Here is a 23,411-nt window from a genome sequence, read left to right as displayed (position 1 = left end):
TATGTTGGCACTTTCCAAACAAGGTTTCTAGTTTCTTTCGTTTCAACAAAATGCTATCACTGTTTCGTTAAAGTTTTACAATGGGAACAACATGCAAACTGCCAAGTACCTCTCTATTCTCTCGTGCTGCAAACAAGGCAAAAGAAAACAATAATAGTATCTTCTTCAACAGATAAAGGAAATCAAGGAAAAAGCAATGAATGCTCTCAGTCCATATGCTCTACCACGGGATCATAGAGAAGATCTTAATATAAGCGGAGAACAGACTGGTCAGCCTACTAAGCAGCCTTTTGTATCCCTACTGGAATTAGTTGGAGAAATCTACCAGGTATTTCTTCATTCATTTATATATTCTTCTAATAAAAAATCGAATTTTATGGACCTGAAAATGTACATGATATAGCATGATGTCATTGAGTTTAACCTCATATTCTTAGTTTTATGATTTTATCATAATTTTATAACTAGGTCATTGTCTGTAATTAGAAATTACTCCTTCGGGTCCAAAAAAAATTGAAGTTCTAGGTTTGTCCTAAGTCAAACTACTTTAATTTCACCAAGTTTGTAGAAAAATATATCAACATCCACAACACCAATTTAGTTTTATTAGATTCATCATGCAATGCATTTTTGCAATACAGATTTTCCTGTAAGTTCGGTCAAACTTAGAGAAGTTTGACTTAGGACAAACCTAGAACTTCAAATATTTTAAAACAGAGGGAGTACTTGTTTGTGGCTGCCAATAGTACTTTGGTGCTTCCAAAATACATGAGTCAAGTCTGTAGCTATCCTGTGCACTATATGATATGATGTGTGATTTCAGGTTCTTTGCTGAACTTGTGAAAAATACAGTTTTTTGGGAACTTTTGCACATATTTGATATCTTTACCTACTAATAAAGGAAGTAAGGTTTCTCCCCAAATTTTTTGTCCGTTTTGGGTTTACCTTTGGCTTTCAGTCGAATTTACATAGAATGCCACCGCTTAGCAAAAAACGATTCACTGTTTGTTTCGACCATCGAGCGCTGCTTCTCGTTCCATCGCATGCACCCGTCCGGCCGTCCGTGAGCCCATGAATTCTTGGGCTGGCCTGTTGCTTCTTCTGTCGTTTGGCCTGTGCTTCCTGGAATACCGATCCATCATCTGGTCGTACGGATTTATCATTTCTGTCAAGAAAATAGTCCCGCCTCGCTCCCTTGAACTGAGACACACCGGTTTATATGCGTATGCGTTTGTAAACTAGCTAGAGTATCAGCAAGCCGAGCTGGGAATCAACACGCAGCAGCGCCGTTGTTTGATCTGAAATATAGTGATTGGGAAGGAATTAAATTCACCATGTGCTGATGATGGGCCTGCCATTGTGAGGCATGGGAAAGCGCTACCTGAAAAGCAAAGCAGTTGTGGCTGGAAATTAAAGTGGAGGACTTGACCATGTGTGTGCCAGTCGGGATAGGTCTGGTGAAGACAAAGAGCACGGGCGATCTCCAAAATCAAGTAAGCTGGGGCTGAGCAGCTCTGGTAGTGGTAGAGGAGGCGTCGTACGGCTCCTCCGGAGTCCGGTAGAGTCGAACATGACGCGCGTGCTTGACGGTCTCTCTAGGCTAGCATGCGTGTGGACTGGGCCCTCGAGCTGGTTTCGACCTCCGTTAAAGGGGGCTATTTCTAAATACTCCTTTTCCAGCTTTAATTTCAGAAAAGATATCCGTAAGAGAAGATGGATTTTAAAAAGTTCAAGCAAGTTTTATGTTCTGCAAAGTTTTGAACATATTATTGTTATTTTTATTATTTATACACCTGAGAAATAATTTTTAGGGGTTTTAGTGTGAGACATGCACATTGAATTTGTGCCAAAAGTGGACATATGAGGTAAATGTTTGGAATTCACCTCAGAAGAGAAGCCACCGCTCAATACTGAATGGGCAAACTAATGCTAGGATTACACACGTGGACTAATTTGGGCGTCATGTATTCTACGCGGCAACTGTAAAGTAAAACAAATTCATATCATTGTGCATGCACCTATAATATAATCTACAACGTCAAAATCTTTTTTTCGCGGCAACGCGCGGGCATTGTGCTAGTTACTATTAAAATCACAAATAGTGGTTCTATCAATATTTCCATTCATGCCAGAAATACTGATTCAAACCACAATTTGTTTTCATAGTTAGATGCATCCTTTTAGATTTATTGGATAGGAAAGTATATCTATAAATATGACAAGTGCTCCCTGTACCTAGGTTCCTAGGCATCAATTCGATACCCACTCAAAGATCTGTGTTTTTTTGCCAACCGTTGTAATTTGGTCAAGATCTAGCGTGGCTAAGCTACTGATTTAATCAACGGTTTCTGTCAGTTGAGTTTGGGTTTGAGCTTCAACAAACCTGTTCTGTACCCGCAAAAAAAAAAACCTGTTCTGGACCAGTCCCCTTTGTGACAACTGGATGAATGTTTATGTATTATTTCTGTAACCAAGAGAATTGCTTGAGCGTAACATGATATTCCTGTTTTACATCAAAGTAACTTGATTGCCTTTGTTATCTCCTTTTATGCTAACTTTCCATTGTTCTCAATAAAAGGACATTTAAGTATTCTCACATTTACCTTAAAAACCTTTGCTCACATGCTGATTTTTTCGTTGCTTTATCGAGCTGTAATTTTGTGTTCTCATCAGAAAGAGCCTGAGCTAGTGCATGGAAACGAGGAACTGTGGACCTTTGTCGTATATGCAGGTGAAGATCACACCAATACACAAACTCTTGTGGCCTTCCTTGGACTTCTTAGTACTTTGGTATGCAAAATGTTTACTGCTCTGTTATTTGTTCCATATTTTGCTCCGACTGAACTATTTGGACTTGTCAGGCTTCCAGTGAAGTTGGTGCTGCCAAAGTCTATGAATTGCTCCAGGGAAAAGTTTACCGCTCAGTTGGATGGAACACTTTGTTTGATTGCTTATCTATTTATGAAGAAAAGTTTAAGAAATCCCTTCAATCTGCCACAAGCATGTTGCCTGATTTTCCAGAGGGGGATGCACAGGCACTTGTTGCGTATTTAGCTGTCCTTCAGAAGGTTTGCAATTTCCATCACTTATTCGTGTGCCTTCTATCATCTTTCGTGGTTGGGAATATTTGGATCTTACTTTTCACCATTAGCTCCCCCTGACATATCATTTACGCTGTAATTCTAGTTATGAGGAAATGTTGTCAAGTCTATATTCTTTCTGGTAAAGTTGAGAATACCAGTAAGACTATATATTAGCAAATTCAAGTCGTTCTTATCTTTTTATTCCTTGCCTTGTTTATGTTATTACTGGCACTCCGGAATAGCAGCGAGGGTATAGATGCAAGTGGGACAACATTAGGGTACCCTTTACCCTCTTTTGTGCAAAAGTTGTACTAAAATGATGATGTCATCCAAATTTGTTAGTTCATTTTTTAACCAAATAGGGTACAGGGGAAAACCCTAATCTTGGCCCACTTGCATCTCTAGGTAGCATGTTATCTCACTGGTCCCTGTGTCCAATTTGTCGTTTGTCTGATCCTTGTTTCTCTTTGTGTATGTTGGGTTTAAGCTAGATCTGTTTTCTATAGTTTTGTTTGCTTTTGTCAATGATGTATTGATCTATAAAATAATGCTGCTTCTGGTACGTGTTCATGTGCATGTGTTAGGCAATTAATCTGTTTCTGCTAGTCAGCTGTCTTCTTACATATATTCTTTCTGAAGAAAGGAGCTATTTCTGGCTTGTCTAAAAAATACATTGTTTTGTTATGTAGCAGTACTCGTTTTTCTAATTTTTTTGCATAAATTATCTATATACTCCAGGTGGTGGAAAATGGAAATCCATCTGAAAGAAGGAAATGGTTCCCTGACATCGAACCTTTGTTTAAGCTTCTAAGCTATGAAAATGTTCCCCCATATTTGAAGGTACATGTTTTATGTCTACATGTGTACTTTTGGCATCTTTTGGGGTTTTTTGCTTTCTATAATTTGTGCTAATTCATGTACAGGGGCTTTGCGAAACTCAATCACTGCTTTTGTCAAAGTTTCACCCCAGTTGAAAGATGCTGTTTGGAGTTATCTTGAACAATATGATCTTCCAGTGGTTACGGTTTCACCTGGGCAGCACACAGCAACACAGGTACCCCAGAGTTCACTTGGAAAATACTTACTTAGTTTTAACTCGCGCGGGTTATATCTGCTACTCAGCGACATAAGTAATAACTTGTCACAAAGCAATACAACGTGAGACATGTTAAGAAGTATACTTAAATGGATTATAGATCTAACTTGTCACAAAGCAATACTCAAATGGATTATAGATCTAAATGGATTGTCACAAAGTAACTACTTAAGTAACTTGTCTCATAGCAATATATAGGAAACTATATCGACTCGGTCTCGTGTTGTGTATGTTAGGAAGGACATAACATGTACTCCCTCCGTTCCAAAGAAAAGCTTCTCAACTTTTTCTAGATACGGATGTATCTAGAGCTAAAACATGTCTATATACCTCCGTATTTAGACAAAGTTGAGAAGCTTTTTTAGGAACGGAGGGAGTACTTAAATTGATTGTAGATCTTGCTAATAACATGTTTGCTCATTCACATTGCTGTCATTTAGCATGTTAGGGCATATTTTTGGTTTTGGAGATGAGGTTTGATGGGCATGAGTTGAGAACTTGAGGGGGCAAAATGATCTTATTTGTAATTTCCTATATAATACTAAGTGTAAGTAGCTTGGTTAATTTGATGAAAGTATTGTTTTTAGGTCTATGACATGAGGTTTGAGTTGAATGAAGTTGAAGCAAGGAGGGAGAGTTATCCGTCAACCATATCATTTCTCAACTTGGTCAATGCTCTCATTGCAGAAGAAAGAAACATAAGTGACAAAGGCCGTAGGTAGTTATTACTAACTATTCTGAGCCTATGCTTGATCTTAAACATTTTGAAGAGTATTTTTCCCCCTCTAGGTTCATGGGTATCTTTAAGTTTGTATATGAAGATGTCTTTGGGCCTTTTCCCCAAAGAGCCTATGGTGACCCTCGGGAAAAGTGGGAATTAGCACTTGCCTGCTTGGAGCATTTTCGCCTGTGAGTAAATGACTGACATCTCTCTCTCTCTTTATCTTTTTTTTTTGGTATGTGAACAGTCTAGAGAGGCCTAATCATATCAACTATGTACAAGTTATATACAAGAAAGTAAATAAAATTGTATAATGTAGTAAGCTATCCCTGCCAGTGGGAAATATCTAGCTTAGTGAAAGAATCCAGCATTATACTGCAGTTTGTTTTGCTGTACAGTGCAATTATGCTCTTAAAATAACTTGGCTTGTTCAAATCCAGGGTTTTGCGCATGTACGACATAAAGGATGATGATATTTATGCTGCTTTTAGCACGTCTGGACCTTCATCATCGAATGCGTCAATTGAGAAACAGCTCCCTGTGCTAGAACTAGTCAAAGTATGTCCACTTATTTTGCCCTTTAGATCTATGCAAGTTACACATATCGTACTAGTGAGTAAATCACATTCACAACTTTCTTCCATTTATCTCTCAAAAACAAACTTTCTTCCATTTAGATGTCTTCTGTAAGCACCACATACTCCTTAGTCCTGATCTGTAGTAATATGTCCTATTATGTTTCTCTAGTAGCCTTTTCACTTCATTTGGTCTGATGAATAAGTCATTGTATTCTGGTCTTTGTGGAGCTGCTGCAGCATACACATGCCTGTGGACTGCAGCACACACATGGTCCTTTGTGAAGGACAGGTGGTTAGGATAGGATAGCATCCCTGATCTTTGACTGCTTTTTAGAGGCATCAAGGACTGTCAGTTAGCATCTTTCAGTTAGCATCTTTAGACTAGCATAAGGACTGGCAGTTAGCATCTTTAGACTAGCATGTTCTGGCTGGCTAGCAGCTATAAATTTGTAACCCCGTGCCCTCAGTTTGGCATGGCATTTGTGTGAGATGTGTGAGAAATAAACCAACGAAAATTGCCCCAACTCTCCTAGTGTCATCCTCTTCTTCATGAAAGTGAGGCTAGAGATATTAACAAGTGGTATCAGAGCAAGGTTGTCTTGCAGTCTGAGCATCTCCTGCTCCTCCCCTTCACAGGGAAGGGAGCAGCCCCAACCAGTAGCAGCCTCAACCGCCCTCGGTTACTTCCCTCCGTCCGGGTTGTCGAGCAGCAGCTCGTTGGAAGCAGCGCTCAGCCCCCGGCAGCGAGCCATGTCCGACGGCCACTCTCAGCACACGGCTACCTCCGACGACGCGGCGTCGGCAGGAGGCCGATCGCGCCGCGGCAGAGGAGCGTGAACGAGTGGCCGCGGCAGCCGCTGCGGCGGCAGCAAGGGCGTCGAGGCTGGCAGCGGCGGAGCTAGCAGCAGCCAGAGCGGAGGTAGAAGCAGCAGAAGCAGCGGAGGCAGCACGTGCGGCGGCGGCGGAGGTCGAGGTGCTGCGCGGCAGCGCCAACGACTCCGTTCTGGCTGACGGCAGCGTCGACGCAGCGGCGCCACAGGCGGCGCAGCGGGCAGCGCAGTGGGCAGCCGAGCACGCCCGCGCACCTCGGGATGGCGCTCCCGGAGGAGGCGCGCACGGCGGTGGCGGCTGGAATGACCAAGACCGCGGCCTATACGGGGTCCGGACGGTGGTCAGGGAAGTTGGTCCCGGTGTTGGGTGGCCTACCCTCACCAAAACCAACTACGTCGAGCGGGCCGCGATCATGAAGATCGGGCTCCGGGTGCGGCACATGTGGGAGGCGGGCCCGACGACGCCGACGTCGACCATCATGAGGATCGACGGCGGCCGGACGCCCTCATCGCCGCCAGTCCCGGCCGAGATGCGGTTCTCGCTCTCCACAAGCGAGCATCGCCAAGGAGGCTTGGGACGCCATCGCCGCAAGACGCATCGGCGGCCGACCGTGCTCGCAAGTCCACACCGCGGGCACTTCGCAAGGAGTGGGAGAACCTGGCCTTCAAGCCAGGTGAGGACGTTGATGACTTTGCTCTCCGTCTTAACACTGCTGCAGAAGATGGTGCAGTTCGGCGATGACGCCTACGACGAGGAGAGAGCTGTCGAGAAGCTTTTTCGCTGCGTCCCGGAGAAGTACAAGCAGATGGCTCGCTCGATCGAGTCCCTGCTGGACCTCTCCACCATGACGATCGAGGAGGCGATAGGTTCGCCTCAAGGTCGTTGACACCGACGAGCCACAGTCAGCGTCGAGGCCCATCACCACCAGCGGGAAGCTGCTCCTCACTCGGGAGCAGTGGGACGCTGGCCACGGTGACCGGAAGAAGGGGGAGCCTTCTTCCTCGACAGGCGGCCGCAAGCGCGGCAAGCCACGCAAGGCGCGGAAGGATGGCCATGCCAAGGCGCAAGGTGATGCCGGCAGAGGCGCTGCCGGCAAGCCCAAGCCGGCAAAGGACGACGCCTGCCACAACTGCGGCAAGCTTGGTCATTGGGCCAACGAGTGCCGACAGCCACGACGTGGCCAGGCCCACGTCGCACAGGCGGGGGAGGAGGAGCCAGCTCTGTTCATGGCGCATGCCAGCATCGAGCTGTCTCCAGCGGCACCGACCGCAACCGCTCTCCACCGCACCACTCTCCTCCACCTTGACGAGCCGAAAGCACACGCCCTTCTCGGCGATTGCTCCGGCAACGACAAGACTGGCGGGTGGTGCCTCGACACCGGCGCCACCCACCACATGACCGGCCGACGGGAGTTCTTCGCCGAGCTCGACTCCGACGTGCGAGGCTCCGTCAAGTTTGGGGATGCCTCCGCCGTGGAGATCAAGGGCGTCGGTTCCGTCATTTTCGCCGCCAAGACTGGAGAGCACCGGCTGCTCACCGGTGTCTACTACATCCCCGCGCTGAGGAACTCCATCATCAGCCTGGGACAGCTGGATGAGAACGGCTCCCGCGTGTTGATCAAGAGCGGAGTTCTGCGCATATGGGATCGCCACCGTCACCTGCTTGCCAAGGTAACCAGAGGCACAAATCGCCTCTATGTTCTTGATGTGCAGGTGGCACAACCCCTCTGTCTCGCTGCTCGTCGGGAGGACGAGGCGTGGCAGTGGCATGAGCGCTTCGGGCACCTTCACTTCGAGGCCCTGAAGCGGCTGAGTACCATGGAGATGGTGCGAGGCATGCCGTGCCTTGACCATGTGGAGCAGTTCTGCGACGTCTGCCCTTTTCCCCAGCAGGCGAGCTTCAGAGCCAAGGAGAAGCTCGAGCTCGTGCACGGGGACTTGTGTGGCCCGGTGACACCGGCCACACCAGGAGGACGACGCTACTTCCTGCTGCTCGTTGATGACCTCTCCCGCTACATGTGGGTGGTGCTCCTCGGCGGCAAGGGAGAGGCGGCGGACACCATCGGCGCTCGCAGGTTGCCGCGGAGGCGGAGTGCGGCCGCAAGCTGCGCGTGCTGCGTACCGACAACGGCGGCGAATTCACATCGACTGAATTCGCGTCGAACTGCGCTGAGGAAGGCATCCAGCGCCACTACTCCGCGCCTTACAGCCCGCAGCAGAACGACGTCGTCGAGCGGCGCAACCAGACGGTTGTGGGGATGGCTCGGGCCCTCCTCAAGCAGAGAGATGCCGGCTGTCTTCTGGGGAGAGGCGGTGCTGACGGCCGTCTACATCCTCAACCGCTCGCCTACTAAGGCGCTTGACGGCAGGACGCCGTACGAGGCCTGGCATGGGCGAAAGCCGGCAGTCTCCCACCTGCGGGTCTTTGGCTGCCTCGCATTCGCCAAGGAGCTCAGCCACATCGGCAAGCTCGACGACAGGAGCACTCCGGGAGTGTTCATTGGCTACTCGGAGGGCTCGAAGGCCTACCGCATCCTCGACCCCAAGACACAACGTGTGCGCACGTCGCGCGACGTCGTGTTCAACGAAGGGCGAGGGTGGGCATGGGGCAAGGCGGTGGAGGACAGCTCGACTCCGATGTATGACGACTTCATTGTCGAGTACGTCGACTTCGAGGCAGCCGGGGGAGTAGGCAGCTCTTCTTCAACAAGCTCGCCTACCTCGGTCCCCAAGTCTCCAGCGACCCCGGTGGTTGCTACACCACCACAGCCGGCGTCACCACGTACTCGAGCACCGACAGTCACTCCTCCGGGCACGTCTACACCAGCTCATGTTGAGCACAGCCCGGTGGAGTTTGCTTCCCCGCTCTCTCACGACGGGGAGCGCATCGACGCGTATCATGGCGGCGAGCCGCTGCGGTACCGTACGATGGAGAACCTTCTCGGCGACCAGCCGGTGCCGGGACAGGTGCCTCACGACCTGGAGGCGCAGCTGCAGCTTGCATGTGACGACGGCGAGCCTCAGTCCTTTGCAGAGGCTGAGAGAGACGCAGGATGGCGCGCTGCCATGCAGTTGGAGATGGATGCGGTCGAGAAGAACCACACCTGGCAGCTTGCTGACCTCCCTCGTGGTCACCGCGCGATCACCCTCAAATGGGTGTTCAAGCTGAAGAGGGATGAAGCCGGCGCCATCGTCAAGCACAAGGCTCGCTTGGTGGCACGAGGCTTCTTGCGGCGGAGAGGGGTCGACTTCGACGATGCCTTCGCTCCCGTGGCACGGATGGAGTCCGTGCGACTCCTCCTTGCGCTCGCTGCCCAGGAGGGCTGGCGCGTCCATCACATGAATGTCAAGTCTGCCTTCCTCAATGGCGACTTGAAGGAGGAGGTCTACGTGCGGCAGCTCGCCGGGATTTGCGATTCCCGGCCGGGAGGGCAAGGTACTCCGCCGCGCAAGGCTCTCTATGGCTCGCGGCAGGCACCACGGGCGTGGAATGCCAAGCTGGATTCCACGCTGAAGGCAATGGGCTTCGAGCAAAGCCCGCACGAGGCGGCCGTCTACCGACGGGGGAGTGGACGAAACACCCTCTTGGTGGGCGTCTATGTCGACGACTTGGTGATAACCGGCATCAAGGATGCAGAGGTGGCAGCGTTCAAGGAAGAGATGAAGGCCACCTTCCAGATGAGTGATCTGGGGCTCCTCTCCTTCTATCTGGGGATCGAGGTGCACCAGGACCACTCCGGGATCACGCTTCGGCAGACCGCCTACGCCAAGCGCATCGTTGAACTAGTTGGGCTCACTGGATGCAACCCAGCCCTCACTCCAATGGAGGAGAGGCTGAAATTGAGCCGCGACAGCACGACGGAGGAAGTGGACGCCACACAATACCGGCGTCTTGTGGGGAGCCTTTGCTACCTCGCCCACACACGGCCGGACTTGGCCTTCTCCGTCGGCTACGTTAGTCGTTTCATGGAGCGACCGACGACGGAGCACCTGCGAGGCCGTGAAGAGGATCATCCGCTACATTGCGGGGACTCTCGACCATGGCCTCCACTACCCTAGGTGTCCTGGGGCGGCGCACTTCGTCGGGTACGGCGACGGCGACCACGCCGGCGACATCGACACCGAGCAAGAGCACGAGCGGGATCCTCGTCTTCCTCGGCAAGTGCCTCGTGAGCTGGCGGTCGATCAAGCAGCAGGTGGTGGCCATGTCCAGCTGTGAGGCTGAGTACATAGCGGCCTCCACCGCTTGCACTCAGGCGCTCTGGCTCGCTCGACTGCTTGGTGATCTCCTTGGTCGAGACACTAGACCAGTGCAGCTCTTGGTGGACAGCAAGTCTGCTTTGGCCCTGGCAAAGAACCCCGTTTTTCATGAACGGAGCAAGCACATTCGGTTGAGGTACCACTTCATCCGAGACTGCTTGGAGGAAGGGAGCATCCATGCAAGCTACGTCAACACCACGGATCAGCTCGCAGATCTGCTCACCAAGCCTCTTGGGAGGGTCAAGTTCCTCGAGCTCTGCTCCCGAATCGGGATGGCTCAGCGCTCCCGCAAGACGGCATACAAGACTTAGGGGGAGAATGATGAATAAGTCATTGTATTCTGGTCTTTGTGGAGCTGCTGCAGCATACACATGCCTGTGGACTGCAGCACACACATGGTCCTTTGTGAAGGACAGGTGGTTAGGATAGGATAGCATCCCTGATCTTTGACTGCTTTTTAGAGGCATCAAGGACTGGCAGTTAGCATCTTTCAGTTAGCATCTTTAGACTAGCATAAGGACTGGCAGTTAGCATCTTTAGACTAGCATGTTCTGGCTGGCTAGCAGCTATAAATTTGTAACCCCGTGCCCTCAGTTTGGCATGGCATTTGTGTGAGATGTGTGAGAAATAAACCAACGAAAATTGCCCCAACTCTCCTAGTGTCATCCTCTTCTTCATGAAAGTGAGGCTAGAGATATTAACATGGTCAAGGGCTGTATGGCATCATGCCATATATGTAGTTTAAGTTTCCATGATTAGAGTGGTTGATACCATTCTCGCTCACCCTATGAAAAATAGAAGTCAAAGTATATTGCTCTACTCATCTACTTTACTTGTAAACTGAATTCTGCAAGACACTTGTCATCAGGTGTGCTGTCACCTTTCTTTCCATATATCATACCTTTGTAGCAACATTATGAGCTCAGAAAAGAAAGCTCCTTCAGGAAAGTATCACCAAATTCGATATATTGATTCTCACACTTGTCAACTTCAAGTACAGTGTACACATCTGTTTACTTAACTAGATATTTCTCAACAGGACAATGGTTTAAGAAGGGTCAGTATACATTATGTGCTTTTAAATTTTATATAAAACTAGTGTTCCTTGCTCCAGTAGCTGATTCGCTTATGCTTTATGCCCCTTCTTCGATGTCATAAATATACGTTTGATCTTGATGTTTCAAATGCTAAATATTTTATGAACTTGTACATATCCTCCATATGTGGTATAAATAATTCGTGGTTGTGAAACTACTGCAGGATTTCATGTGTGGCAAGGTTGCTTTCCGCAATATTATGAACATCGTATTAGTGGGTGTTGACACTCTTATTAATGAGCGAACTACCCAAACTTACGGGATTCTTCTGGAGAAAACTGTCCATCTTTCACTTGAAATATTTATTCTTGTAATGGAGAGAGATCTGGTTCTTGCAGATGTTTTCCGTCCACTCTACCAGGTTTTTATTCTTTCTTATTATGTCATTGTTCTAGTTTTTGTTGGTCATTGTTCTCTAACTCATCGTTTTCCGTTGTCCTTTGAATTATGCAGCCCTTGGATGTTGTATTATCTCAAAATCATAGACAGATTATAGCTTTGCTGGAGTTTGTCCGATATGATTATCTTCCTGAAATTCAACAGTGTTCAATAAAAATCATGGGCATCTTGAGGTATGGATTTTCTCTACTCCCTCCGATCCATATTAATTGTCTCCAATATAAATGTATCTAGACACATTTTAGTTTTAGATACATCCATCCTAGTTATGAATCGGAGGGAGTAATATTACTTGTGTCTGCTTACCACTTGTTTCAGATGGGAATCTAATTTCTTCTATTTTTTGCTCATACACATTGATCTTTCTTGCTTTTCTTGATTTTTCGCGTAGGGACAAATCGTACTAGCTCATACACATTGATCTTTCTTGATTTCTTGCGTAGGGAAAAATCTTTTTCAATATCAGTCTTTAGAAGTCCTTTTGCAATAGTTAATAAAACTGATAACCAATCTATTTTTGCTGCACGCTGCCTGTTTCAGCCTGCTAATTGCTGGAGATGTGTTTTATTTCATATTAGCATCTACAATTTACTGAAGAGAAATATACCAGTCTGCTTACCACTTGTTGCTTTCCATGACAGTTCTAGAATAGTTGGGCTTGTCCAGTTGCTTCTGAAAGATAATGTTTCTAAATCTGTAATCGAGGATTATGCTGCTTGCTTGGAGTACCGTTTTGATGATTTCCAGGTCATAGAGAACACAAAAGATGATGTTGGTGTTCTAATACTACAGGTTGCTGTTTGTATCTATCTTCGAGTTTCTCTTATGGGCTACTTAATATATGTGTCTTCTAACTGTGCTAGACATGTTTCATGCAGCTACTTATTGACAATATTTGTCGTCCAGCTCCCAACATTACACATTTACTCTTAAGATTTGATGTCAACGGACCTATAGAACGAACTGTTCTAAAACCAAAATCACACTACAGGTTAACTTCATGCTGCGTGCTTACATGTAGTGATGTAATTTGTTTGATGAACTGACTGTCATTATACTGCAGTTGCTTGAAGATAATCCTTGACAATCTCGAAAAAGTGACAAAACCTGATATAAACGCCTTACTTCACGAGTTCAGTTTTCAGGTTTGTTTTCTGAGCTTGGCAGAAGTAAGATCTTATTTTACTTTTTTTGGAACAAAATTCATTTTCCTTGTCTGAATTCAGCTTCTGTATGAGCTATGTCTTGATCCTTTAACTTGTGGACCTGTCATGGATCTCCTGAGTACAACGAAGTATCAGTTCTTTTCGAAGGTTCACATTCCTTGTTTTCTTTCTTCTGTTGACTTAACATAGCTAAACACTTGAATTTGAAGTCATATTTTCTGTGTTTACTGATATCAGCATGTGGAAACCATTGCTGTTTCACCACTTCCCAAAAGGAACATTAATCAAGCTCTTCGCATCAGCACTCTCCATCAGGTATTAAGCTCATACACATTGATCTTTCTTGATTACTCGCGTAGGGAAAAATCTTTCTCAATATCAGGTCTTTAGAAGTCCTTTTGCAATAGTTCTTAAAACTGATAACCAATCTTGGTGAAAACTTGATGTTAATTCGTTGAGTAATTAAATCTTCTATTGAGTTACTCTTTATACTCCCTCTGTTCCAAAAAGGAGGTTGCAGATTTGTCTAAATTCGGATGTATATAAACACTATTTAGTATCTTGATACATACAAATTTAGACAAATCTGAGACATCCTTTTCGGGACGGAGGGATTATATGGAATTATGGTCTGCCACAAATTGTAGGAAAGTACAATGCGAAAACAGTAATTTACGGCATGTTACGGGCTTTAAGATCAACCTTTGCAGGTGTTTCACTGTTTTCCATTTTCAGGTATTGTGTTGCAATTGTGCCACTACTTAGATACGATGTTGGAATGCTAATACTTTTAATAATAATTGAAAAATGCTAGTGAGTTGACAACACAATTTTTCTATCTGATGCGATGTGGGAAATCAACTGGATTTGTGGAGACCTTGAAACTTGCTACTTAGCAATCATATCTGAGCTGCAAAATCTAAATGGCTGCTTTCAGGATATTATTGCGTTTTGATGGTTGACTGCTATAGTTTTGTTGGTATTTTTGTTCTGTTAAACTTTAGTTTATTGGTTTCAGAGGGCGTGGTTGCTGAAGATGCTAGCTTTGGCACTACATGCATCCGATATATCATCATCTGTGTATCGGGAGGCTGTTCTGGCTATTCTTAATGACACTTTTGGTCACTGCGCTGAGAACATGAAGAATGCAAGCATGTTCCAATCTCCCGGCACTCCCATCAACACTAGCAATGGACCAATGAATAGAAATAAGGTAATGCTTAATGTCTGCTATTATTGTTTGTTGGCATGTTTTTTGTAATGAATGAAGAAATAGTGTTTGTGTTTGTCAGTGTCTATCTAATCCGTGATTTAGTGTGTGTGGACTGTTATCAGTATTTTTTATTATCGTTATCTGATTATTTTCATCCATGAATTGGTAGACTAAATGATTTTTTTCCTAGTTCCTAGCAAAAACACTCGGTACAATAAGTTTCACCATCTAGATTCTGTCAAGCGCGATTAGAGTGGACACATGTCAACTTATTTACAGAGTGTCGCTTTTGTGCCGAGCGTTCTGTTGAAAACACTTGGTAAAATGGGAAGATATTGAGTGTACTATTGCTTACTGGGTGTCTTAGGTACTCCATACAAAATGCAGCTTGTTGGAAACTTGTCTGATTGTGAGATTTGAACTTGATTTTCACTTGAGTATATACAGATTATACATAAACCAAACTGTTCATGGAACCGATGTCACCAGTAGCAACCAGTTGGACGTGTGTACTTAGATAAGTACGATGCTATCTCCATTGTCACGACATATTTTTTTTGGGGCAGGGCCTATTGTTTTCTACCTCATTGCAGCTTTGCCCAATTATTGGGATATCTTATTTTCTCAGTGATAGCACCTCGAAATCTGTCAGTACCATAACCACAGAGGTCTGGATGGGAATATGATGGTTTCTGCTTACTGGTTGATCATCATCTCAGATATAATTCCTGCAGTTGCCTTTAATTGTCCAACTTGCTTTAGCTGCTTTCCTGGTTTTTTGTCAGTTCCTTCTCGTAACCTTAAACTAGTATCACATCTTCTAGTGGGCCATGTTTTGCTATCACTAGGTACCATACACATGAATTAGAAATCTATTAGAATTTCTAGTACCTGTGCAACTACATCAAATGGTTAGATTATGCACGGACAATGTTTATGGACCAAAAGAAGTAAAATGTGGAGCTGTCTAGGTGCTTGATATCCAGAAAATTGGTTTCAAGCCGAGTGAATTGTGGAAAACGAAGGCCAGCCCCTCTGGTGGCAACATCACTGACAGACTTGAGGGTCTTTTGACTTCTGTGGCCATGGATTTGGGATTATTGATGGCCTAGCCACTGAACAATGGACTCAGAAGTGGTTGGAAGTTCAAATGGTGCACCGGCCTCAACACAAGTCGTGTCTGCACATGCACTATGATGGTCCACCATTCAGTGCACCACAGAACTCGAGAAATATCCACTTTTAGAACTTTTATAGTGAGAATAAGATGTCTTGACAATTTTTCCATGCTAGAAATCTCATGTTTTATTTGTTTCACAGGTTTTGGAATTGCTTGAAGTTGTACAGTTCAGATGTCCAGACACTTCTATGAAATATCCTCAGTTGCTTTCAAATCTGAGAGTTGAGTCGAAGGTGTGCATTTTAAACCCATCGAATTCTTATTTTTGTTTTTTATGTCTCATCATTTTTTTGGTATTCATAGATTGAAGAGATCCTAAGAAATTCTGCAACATCTGAATTTGGCGGTGTATATTATTTTTCGGAGAGAGGTGATCGACTGATTGATCTGGATGCCTTCCATCAAAAACTTATCCAGGTTGTGTGTTCAGTCATGTTCATGTTATCTTTTGAGTTTATTGTGTTCTACAAGTTGCTCCTTTTGATATTCAGATGTCACAAGAACTGCACACACAGTTGAGCGAGTCTGAGAAAGGCGAGCTAAAGGAATCATTCCATCATATGCTGAAATGGGCCTGGAGATATAACAAAAATCTTGAAGAACAGGCAGCCCAGCTTCACATGTTGACTAGCTGGTCTCAGACTGTTGAAGTGAGTGTTCTGTTTGCATGGCTGCTTAACTTCGTTGTGTTGGAAATTTGATATAATACACTGTTTGCTCTCTTTTTAATCCCAGGTTGCTGTATCAAGAAGGATGTCATTGCTTGAAGACCGTTCACAGTTATTGTTTGAGTGAGTGGAGCCTCCTTTCTCCTAGAATCTAAACTCTATGTTCTTGATGAGTGTAACAATCTTATTGGACACAATGCTGCAGGCTCCTTGATGCTTCATTGGGTGCCACATCATCTCCAGACTGTTCAGTGAAAATGGCGTATATTTTAACCAATGTAAGTTAGTCATGGGTGCCATGCATCAATTATCAATCAAGTACAATACCTTCTGTAGACTAATGAAAATTTGTGCATTTGATCATTTTCAAGGTAGCATTGACCTGTATGGCTAAACTACGGGATGAAAGATTCGTATGCCCAACTGGTGCAGATTCTGATGCAGTTACTTGCCTTGACATTATTTCGGCAAAACAGCTGTCAAATGCAGCCTGTAACTCGTTGTTGTTCAAGCTCATTATGGCAATAACCCGAAATGAATCGTCTGAAACCTTGAGAAGACGGTAATTTTAGCGTCATAAGTGACTACAGTGTCATTTTTTTAACTTCTCTCCTATAAATTTAAATGGAGACTTTGGATTGTCTTTTGCAGCCAATATGCATTACTATTGAGTTACTTCCAATATTGTGGTAGCATTCTCGACTCTGATGTTCCTCCATCAGTTATTCGTTTCTTGCTACTTGAAGAACAGGAGGGAGATGACGATGAACTCACTCTTCAAAAGGTTCTGAAGGAACAAAGTGAATTAGCACGTGCTAACTTTGCTATCATAAGGAAGGACGCTCAAGCAGTCATTGATTTGGTTAGACCACTCTTCTGTTAATATGAAAGAAATGATACTTTGTAATGTTTGATGTGTTTCACCAACCAGTTGAATTGCAAAACCCTGTCATGTCTGAAGATGCATGTGAGGTAGCTTGTGACCAAATACTCTGGGTAGCTTTAATAACAACAAACAATAACTCAGTTGACACTAGGCCAATCTTGACAATATGTCTGGATAGATTGGAGATAATTTCTATGTTATTTTTTCATGCTTTAGATGATGCTCTTAACAGTGTTGGGTAGCATTCCTTTCTAAAGATTTGGCTTTACATTCTCATGATTGCAAGTGTCTTCTACATCTCGGACATGGATATGTAGTACCACTAAATCTCAATCAAAGAGGCCATGTGGGCTTTTTTTATGCATTGCCCACCACACCTGGTCATGGTTATGGTGTTCTTGATCTTGAGATGGTTTTGGATCTTGCATACACCATTTTCAATTTATAATTATTGAACTGTTGACTGTTGTATGATAAGAGTTATCTACCAACCCTAGGACTCATAGAAGTTGTAAATTGAGTAAATTTACTAAGCATTTCATTGAATGTATTATGATTCATTACAGTTTTGTTCTATTACAGGTTACTAAGGATGCTATCCATGGAAGCGAAGCTGGGAAAGCAATTTCATTTTATGTTCTTGATTCATTAATTAGTATTGACCATGACAAGTATTTCTTAAACCAGCTTCAAAGTCGAGGAATTCTCAGATCCTGTCTAAGTGATGTTAGCAACTATTTCTCAAAGGTGTAAGCTTTGTTTCCTCTTGTTTTAACATTTTCTTGCCTAGTTTTAGGCATTGTCTTATTAAACCACTCCCTTATTGCCAACAAATGAATATGTGCTTGTGTTGTGGAGCGTCTTTTTCGTTCTTGTCCCTCTGTGTGTCAGTGTTACAGTTAGGCAGTGTAATTAATAATAATCACAAAAATAAGAGAATAAGAAGAGAAAATTATTCTAGGCAAACATATCAGCTTTGGATAGTGCTGTTGAAGTGTATAAGTGGATTGCCTAGCCCTTTCTGTCAATTCGGACTTTTGGTTCTAATGGCTAGTGCATGAAGCTTGACATGGTATCAGAGCCCAATGTCTTGAGTTCGCGTCCTGGCTTGTGCAGTTTATCCTGAAATTGTTGTTCCACCCTCCGTTCTTCTATCCACCTGTTGACTTCTGTGTCGCGTGTGAGAGGGGGTGGTGAAGTGTGTAAGTGGATTGCCTAGTCCTTTTCATCAGTTTGGACTTTTGGTTGCGTTGGCTTGCCAAGTGCATATCGAGTAAGTGTGGCTTTCATTTTCCTAAAAGGGTGTCGGGATAGGACTTTAAAGGTGAAACTGTTTAGGGATTTTCCTGAAAGATGTCTGTTTTATTGATTGATCCTAAACCATCAATATATGGTCCAGCCAATGTTTCTACGTGGTTGTTTGGATAGTCATGATTACGAAACAGATTTTAGAAAACGGGTTTTAGACTGACTTTTAGGATAATCATTTTTACTATTTTTTCTGTTAAGAATCAGGTTATAGAAAATCTTGCTTGGGTTAAAAAAGTTTTTCCCGAGGTGACGAACGGCAAAAGGCAAGCAGATGCGATGAAGTTGTTAGAAACTAACGGGACAGAAGGAGTTAGTTATTATTGAGTACATGGAAATGTATTTTCTGGAAAAACCACTAATAATTGTTTGTCTCAAAATGCGAAATCTGAGGTTTCCGAGAACCAAGTTCTCTATATCCACAGAATCTTGAGCTTATCCAAACAATGTTTTATTCTGTTAGGTTGCTGTTCTGACTTGTAGGAAACAGGTTCTGTGCATGTATCGAACAACCCCTATATCTGATTGTTTTATGGCCTTTTTTACTCTCGGAATTCTGAAACGAGAAACTGTAGGTATGCCTATGTTTTTTTACGGAAAGGCTGTGACTACATATCTCTATGGCTTTATGAAGCCTGAGAACTGCATTATTTTTCATTATTTTGTCTTTTAGTACACATATCTAGTATTAAAGATGAACCACCCCACTAAGATGGGGTTTGTGTGGAAAAGGTTAGTCACGGTTTGTTGTGATAGATTTTCTTTCATGCCCTATAGCTTGTGGTTTGTAATTATCACTAGCAATGAATATTGGTGTCTGTAGCTCTTTGTCCGTTGGTCTTGCTTTTCCCTGTCTTTTTTGTCAACTTTCTCTTGGTTTTGCAGGACATGTCATTCTCCTCAGAGTTTTCACAACGGTTTTGCACTGCTGATGCTCAGTTTTCGTTACTTCTGAGAATCAGTCACCATTATGGCAAATATGGCTCTCAGATTTTATTGTCCATGGGGGCTTTACAAAATCTTTCATCATGCAACCTCTTGGGTTATCAGAAAAAGGTGCGCCATGAAGTTGACACCTTTTATTTCTTAATTAACTCCTATTTTTTGTGCAGACGCGCTTACAGTATTAGTATATTATCAGGGAAATTCAAGGCTAAACTCCAATGTTGTGAAGGAACGAGCTGTGGAAATTGACAAGAAGCGTTCACTTACTGCACCAGTCCTGCGAATAGTCACATCTTTCACATCACTTGTGGACTCAGCTGATTTTCTTGAGGTTAGCTTATATGTCTGATCCACATTTCTTCATCTCATATGCATAGTGCATTCTGAAATAAAATTTATATAGTTACTACTATAATGGAATCCACATATTTTTCATGACATGTGCATAATGCATTGGGAAAAAAAGGTTATTGACACAGAACAAACTATGAAGGTTAAATGTCATTTTGTTTTGGAAGTTCAACTTTTTGACAGTCACAATTGGGGATGGCCTCGTGATATTATTTTTAAAAATAAACAAACTTAAAAAAGGAGAAATTAGATGGAAATATACTCGACTTGATGATGCAGTTGGAAGGATATCACACTTGTGACTGGGGTAATTAATGTAGCATAATTTTTCCCATAGTCTTCCTATTTTGTCAATCTGAAAATTACAATGACACAACTTCAGGGACATTTAAATATTTAAATTAAATAAAAATTCGATCTAAGTAGCATTGAGCTTCCATAATCAACAGTCTTGATGGGGATCGTGGCCCTATTAGTGACAATGAGCTTTACTTGAGATGCAGTTTTTGCTTTGATAGTAGTCTACAGAATTTCTGTATTTCTGTCCTTCTGTTGAAACTTGAATTTTGATTCAGGTGAAGAACAAAATTGTACGTGAGATAGTGGATTTTGCCAAGCAAAATCAGTCAATTTTTAATAGCATTTTAAGAGAGAACATATCTGGAGCTAATGCCTTCACCTTGGAGCGGCTTAATATGGTGGTTTCTATTCTCAGCAAGGTTTGCTATTTGCTTCTCATTTGACTTTGGTATTTTCTATTATGGCGGATTCACTTTCACCCTATACTTTATAGGTATGGGCATATGAGGAAAATGATGAATGCAGCTATGTCCAAGATCTATTCTCAATGATGCATTCTCTTTTTAGTCTTGATTTTGGGTCTCTGAATCTCATTCAATCACCAAATATGATTGAAGTAAGCCCTTGTCTTCTATTTATGCTCTCTTATGCACCTGGGACTCTGCTAATACATGTAAACTTCACTGCTTACCAGAACCAGAAGTCAGAGTTGGTATTATTTGGTCTCTGCTTTGGCCTGATATCTTACCTATATTTTCTGGCTACGAAGAAGAATATGCGGTTTCAAGTAAGTGATGTAGTTTTGAACCCATATTCATTTTTTGTTCTTGGTCATGTCCTCTCGTACTATCAGGTTTCATACCAAATACCAATAAAGGATAATAAGTATTTTTGGAGATTTTGATATCTTGGTGCAGTCATCATACGTTTTGACAGAATGTTGTTAGTAATAATCTGTTACTTGTGCGGTGTAGTCGTTAGGTGTGAGGTTTGTGAAGTAGCCTTTATTGTTTGTCTCTATAAATTAAAATTTAATATATATTTTATGCTGTTAAATTCCAGATTTTTCCAAAATTTCCAGTTGGTGTGTTAAAAATGTTACACCAATTATGTTCCACATGTTACTGCACATGGCCTTAATAGATGCTTTGGCGGTCTTGAGTATGGAACTTTGATTGTTCATTTCAAAGTAATATGCTTGTGTGAACACATCAACTTATGATATTTACAAAATAAACATGTTTAAATTTTCTATAACGTGATCTATGTAGTGCTAACCAATATAGATAACTTCCTGCAATCGTGCAAAACACTTTGCAGTTAGTACCATTGTACCGAATCAACAAAGGAGATTATGAAATTGAACTAAGTGGCCAATGCAGCATTATATATGTGGCTGCTCATGTATAAGTCTCATGCAGTCCAATTCTTTGGTGCTTTATATTTTTCATATGCCGTTGCTAACATTCTGCAAATTGACCTTGCAGATCTCAGTCGGTGATAACAGCGAACATGGTCAGCAGCAACCAACTCTTCAAATGGTTTCAGATCTTCTGAACTCTGTAACACTTGCTCTCGAGAGAGTAGGTGAAGAAAAATATTTGTTGTTAAATAAGGTATTCAATTTACCGAGCTAGTACCTTCCAGATTAAATATATTAGTTAGAGCAGATATCAAGGAGCATACACACTGAATCTGCAGTTGAAAGTTAGCATACATATCTGGAGTTGATGGAAAGGACTGAGCGGTTTAGTTTGGATTTGAAATTGATTATGTTTATGCTCTCAATCTTTGATTCCACAACAGTTAATATGTCTATTTCATCCTGTAGGTTCGTGACTTGAATGAGTTATCTAGGAAGGAGGTCGATGAGATAATAAAAGTATGCATGAAGCAAGATTGCATCTCGCCCAACGATAACATCCGTAAAAGGTACGCGATCTCTATTTTGTTTGGGAATCCTTGCCCACCCTCTTGGCTCACATGTACTCTATCTTATCATTCAAATACCTTTGTTACTCCCGCCATCCATGTATAAGTCAGAACGTTTTAAGTTTGACCAAGTTTATAGGAAAAATATCAACACATATAATGCCAAATCTATCATCAAATATGCTTTTGTAGTATATTCTTTCGTTATTCTAGATGTTGATATTCATTTTCTAGTTTGGTCAAGCTTAAACATGTTTAACTTAAGACAAAGTCGCCTTGTAGACTAAGGGTGGGCAAGGATTCCCAATATTATCTTCAGTAATAATACACATATTTGAAAGAGAAAACATAGCGAACTATGAAAATATTCCTAATACCTTGACTAAAATCTCTCTGTTCTGTCTGGGATGGCATAGGGAAAAAAATCTGAGCACATCAATATTCAATGGTGGCAAAATGTATTATCATTGCTATTGCTAGATGCTGCATCATGCACAAGTATACTTATCCTGCAATAATCTTCAGTACTTTTGTTGGTATTAAGGGTTAATGTTATCCACTCCTCATCAACTGCATTTTTAGTAGATAACCACGAGAATGTTTCTCTTTTTACAGGAGGTATATTGCAATGATAGATTTGTGTTGCATGGCTGGCAACCGAGACCAACTTATAACACTTCTACTCCAAGTCGCTGAATGTGCCATCACTATTCTCCTCGTTCATTTTCATGATGAGTATGAATATTTATCAATTGTGCAAAGATTTTTTTCTTACTGTTTTATTCTCCAAGTCTTAACAAAATCACATTTATATATTCGTAGAGCTTGTGCGGAAGATCTGTCTTCATTTTCTGATGAACTACTCCCTATATTGGAAAGGCTAGAGAATCTAAAAGAGGTATTAAACTCATGAATGTTTCTGTTCATCCGTTCAGCAAACTTTTGTGAAGTGATGAATATTTTCTATTGAGCTTGCTGAGATGTTCGGGATCTACTTCTGGTTCAAGCTTGGTTTTGTTGGGGTTAGTGTCCTACCAAGAATGAAACAATTCTTTTGTTGCCCCTCGCAGGACAAGGTTGGACGTAATCTCAAGTTGTTCCACAGATCTGTTAGCACTCTGAAAGAGACAACTGTAAGAAGCATGGCCATGTGAGAAATGTCAGGGAGCTGTATACAATACAAATGTCTGTAGGATAAGTGTAGTTTGCTAGATTTCTAGCTGTGTAACATTGTTGTTGTATAAAGACACATGTTGTAACAATTGCAGCCCTAGCGAGATGCCAATTTTTTGCTGTGGTATGTTGACCAAGAATCAAATAGTCTGGTCAAGTTGTAAATGGATCCCCTCCACTTTCCAAGATATGGGGCAATTTGGCTGTCTCAAGATTCAGGATTTG

General features: G+C 43.1%; 2 protein-coding genes across 2 annotated transcripts in view; both read left to right on the top strand.

Annotated features, from left to right (window-relative positions):
* Positions 1 to 14,281, top strand: part of LOC124689886 (nuclear pore complex protein NUP205-like) — a gene marked incomplete at its 3' end in the record, with an annotated part of 19,596 nt that extends 5,315 nt beyond the window's left edge. Inside the window, exons 11-26 of the mRNA XM_047223344.1 lie at positions 173 to 328; positions 2,674 to 2,790; positions 2,862 to 3,068; positions 3,822 to 3,922; positions 4,005 to 4,137; positions 4,767 to 4,897; positions 4,969 to 5,088; positions 5,341 to 5,458; positions 11,829 to 12,026; positions 12,119 to 12,237; positions 12,706 to 12,856; positions 12,943 to 13,055; positions 13,128 to 13,209; positions 13,291 to 13,377; positions 13,468 to 13,545; positions 14,249 to 14,281. Coding sequence (XP_047079300.1) covers positions 173 to 328; positions 2,674 to 2,790; positions 2,862 to 3,068; positions 3,822 to 3,922; positions 4,005 to 4,137; positions 4,767 to 4,897; positions 4,969 to 5,088; positions 5,341 to 5,458; positions 11,829 to 12,026; positions 12,119 to 12,237; positions 12,706 to 12,856; positions 12,943 to 13,055; positions 13,128 to 13,209; positions 13,291 to 13,377; positions 13,468 to 13,545; positions 14,249 to 14,281 — 1,944 coding nt within the window. The remainder of the gene's footprint in view (positions 1 to 172; positions 329 to 2,673; positions 2,791 to 2,861; positions 3,069 to 3,821; positions 3,923 to 4,004; positions 4,138 to 4,766; positions 4,898 to 4,968; positions 5,089 to 5,340; positions 5,459 to 11,828; positions 12,027 to 12,118; positions 12,238 to 12,705; positions 12,857 to 12,942; positions 13,056 to 13,127; positions 13,210 to 13,290; positions 13,378 to 13,467; positions 13,546 to 14,248) is intronic.
* LOC124691958 (nuclear pore complex protein NUP205-like) lies at positions 14,271 to 23,411 on the top strand. The gene is made up of 19 exons (XM_047225248.1): positions 14,271 to 14,443; positions 15,764 to 15,856; positions 15,927 to 16,040; positions 16,115 to 16,273; positions 16,359 to 16,414; positions 16,497 to 16,569; positions 16,663 to 16,853; positions 16,943 to 17,153; positions 17,760 to 17,924; positions 19,371 to 19,541; positions 19,660 to 19,761; positions 20,357 to 20,500; positions 20,575 to 20,697; positions 20,776 to 20,868; positions 21,569 to 21,697; positions 21,913 to 22,013; positions 22,629 to 22,748; positions 22,836 to 22,911; positions 23,084 to 23,411. Exons 1-19 carry the CDS (start codon positions 14,369 to 14,371, stop codon positions 23,165 to 23,167), a joined length of 2,280 nt encoding a protein of 759 aa, XP_047081204.1. The 5' UTR covers positions 14,271 to 14,368; the 3' UTR covers positions 23,168 to 23,411.

This window comes from Lolium rigidum, chromosome 2, assembly GCF_022539505.1.
Source record: "Lolium rigidum isolate FL_2022 chromosome 2, APGP_CSIRO_Lrig_0.1, whole genome shotgun sequence".
Lineage (NCBI taxonomy): Eukaryota > Viridiplantae > Streptophyta > Magnoliopsida > Poales > Poaceae > Lolium > Lolium rigidum.
The sequence above is the reverse complement of the archived record's forward strand: the minus strand, read 5'-3'. Positions and strand labels throughout refer to the sequence as shown.

Coding starts and splice junctions, on each gene's coding strand:
- LOC124691958 (XM_047225248.1), top strand. CDS start 14,369: ATGAAGAATGCAAGCATGTTCCAATCTCCCGGCACTCCCATCAACACT. Junction 16,415..16,496: donor CGTTCACAGTTATTGTTTGA/GTGAGTGGAGCC, acceptor ACAATGCTGCAG/GCTCCTTGATGCTTCATTGG. Junction 20,501..20,574: donor TGGTTTCTATTCTCAGCAAG/GTTTGCTATTTG, acceptor TATACTTTATAG/GTATGGGCATATGAGGAAAA.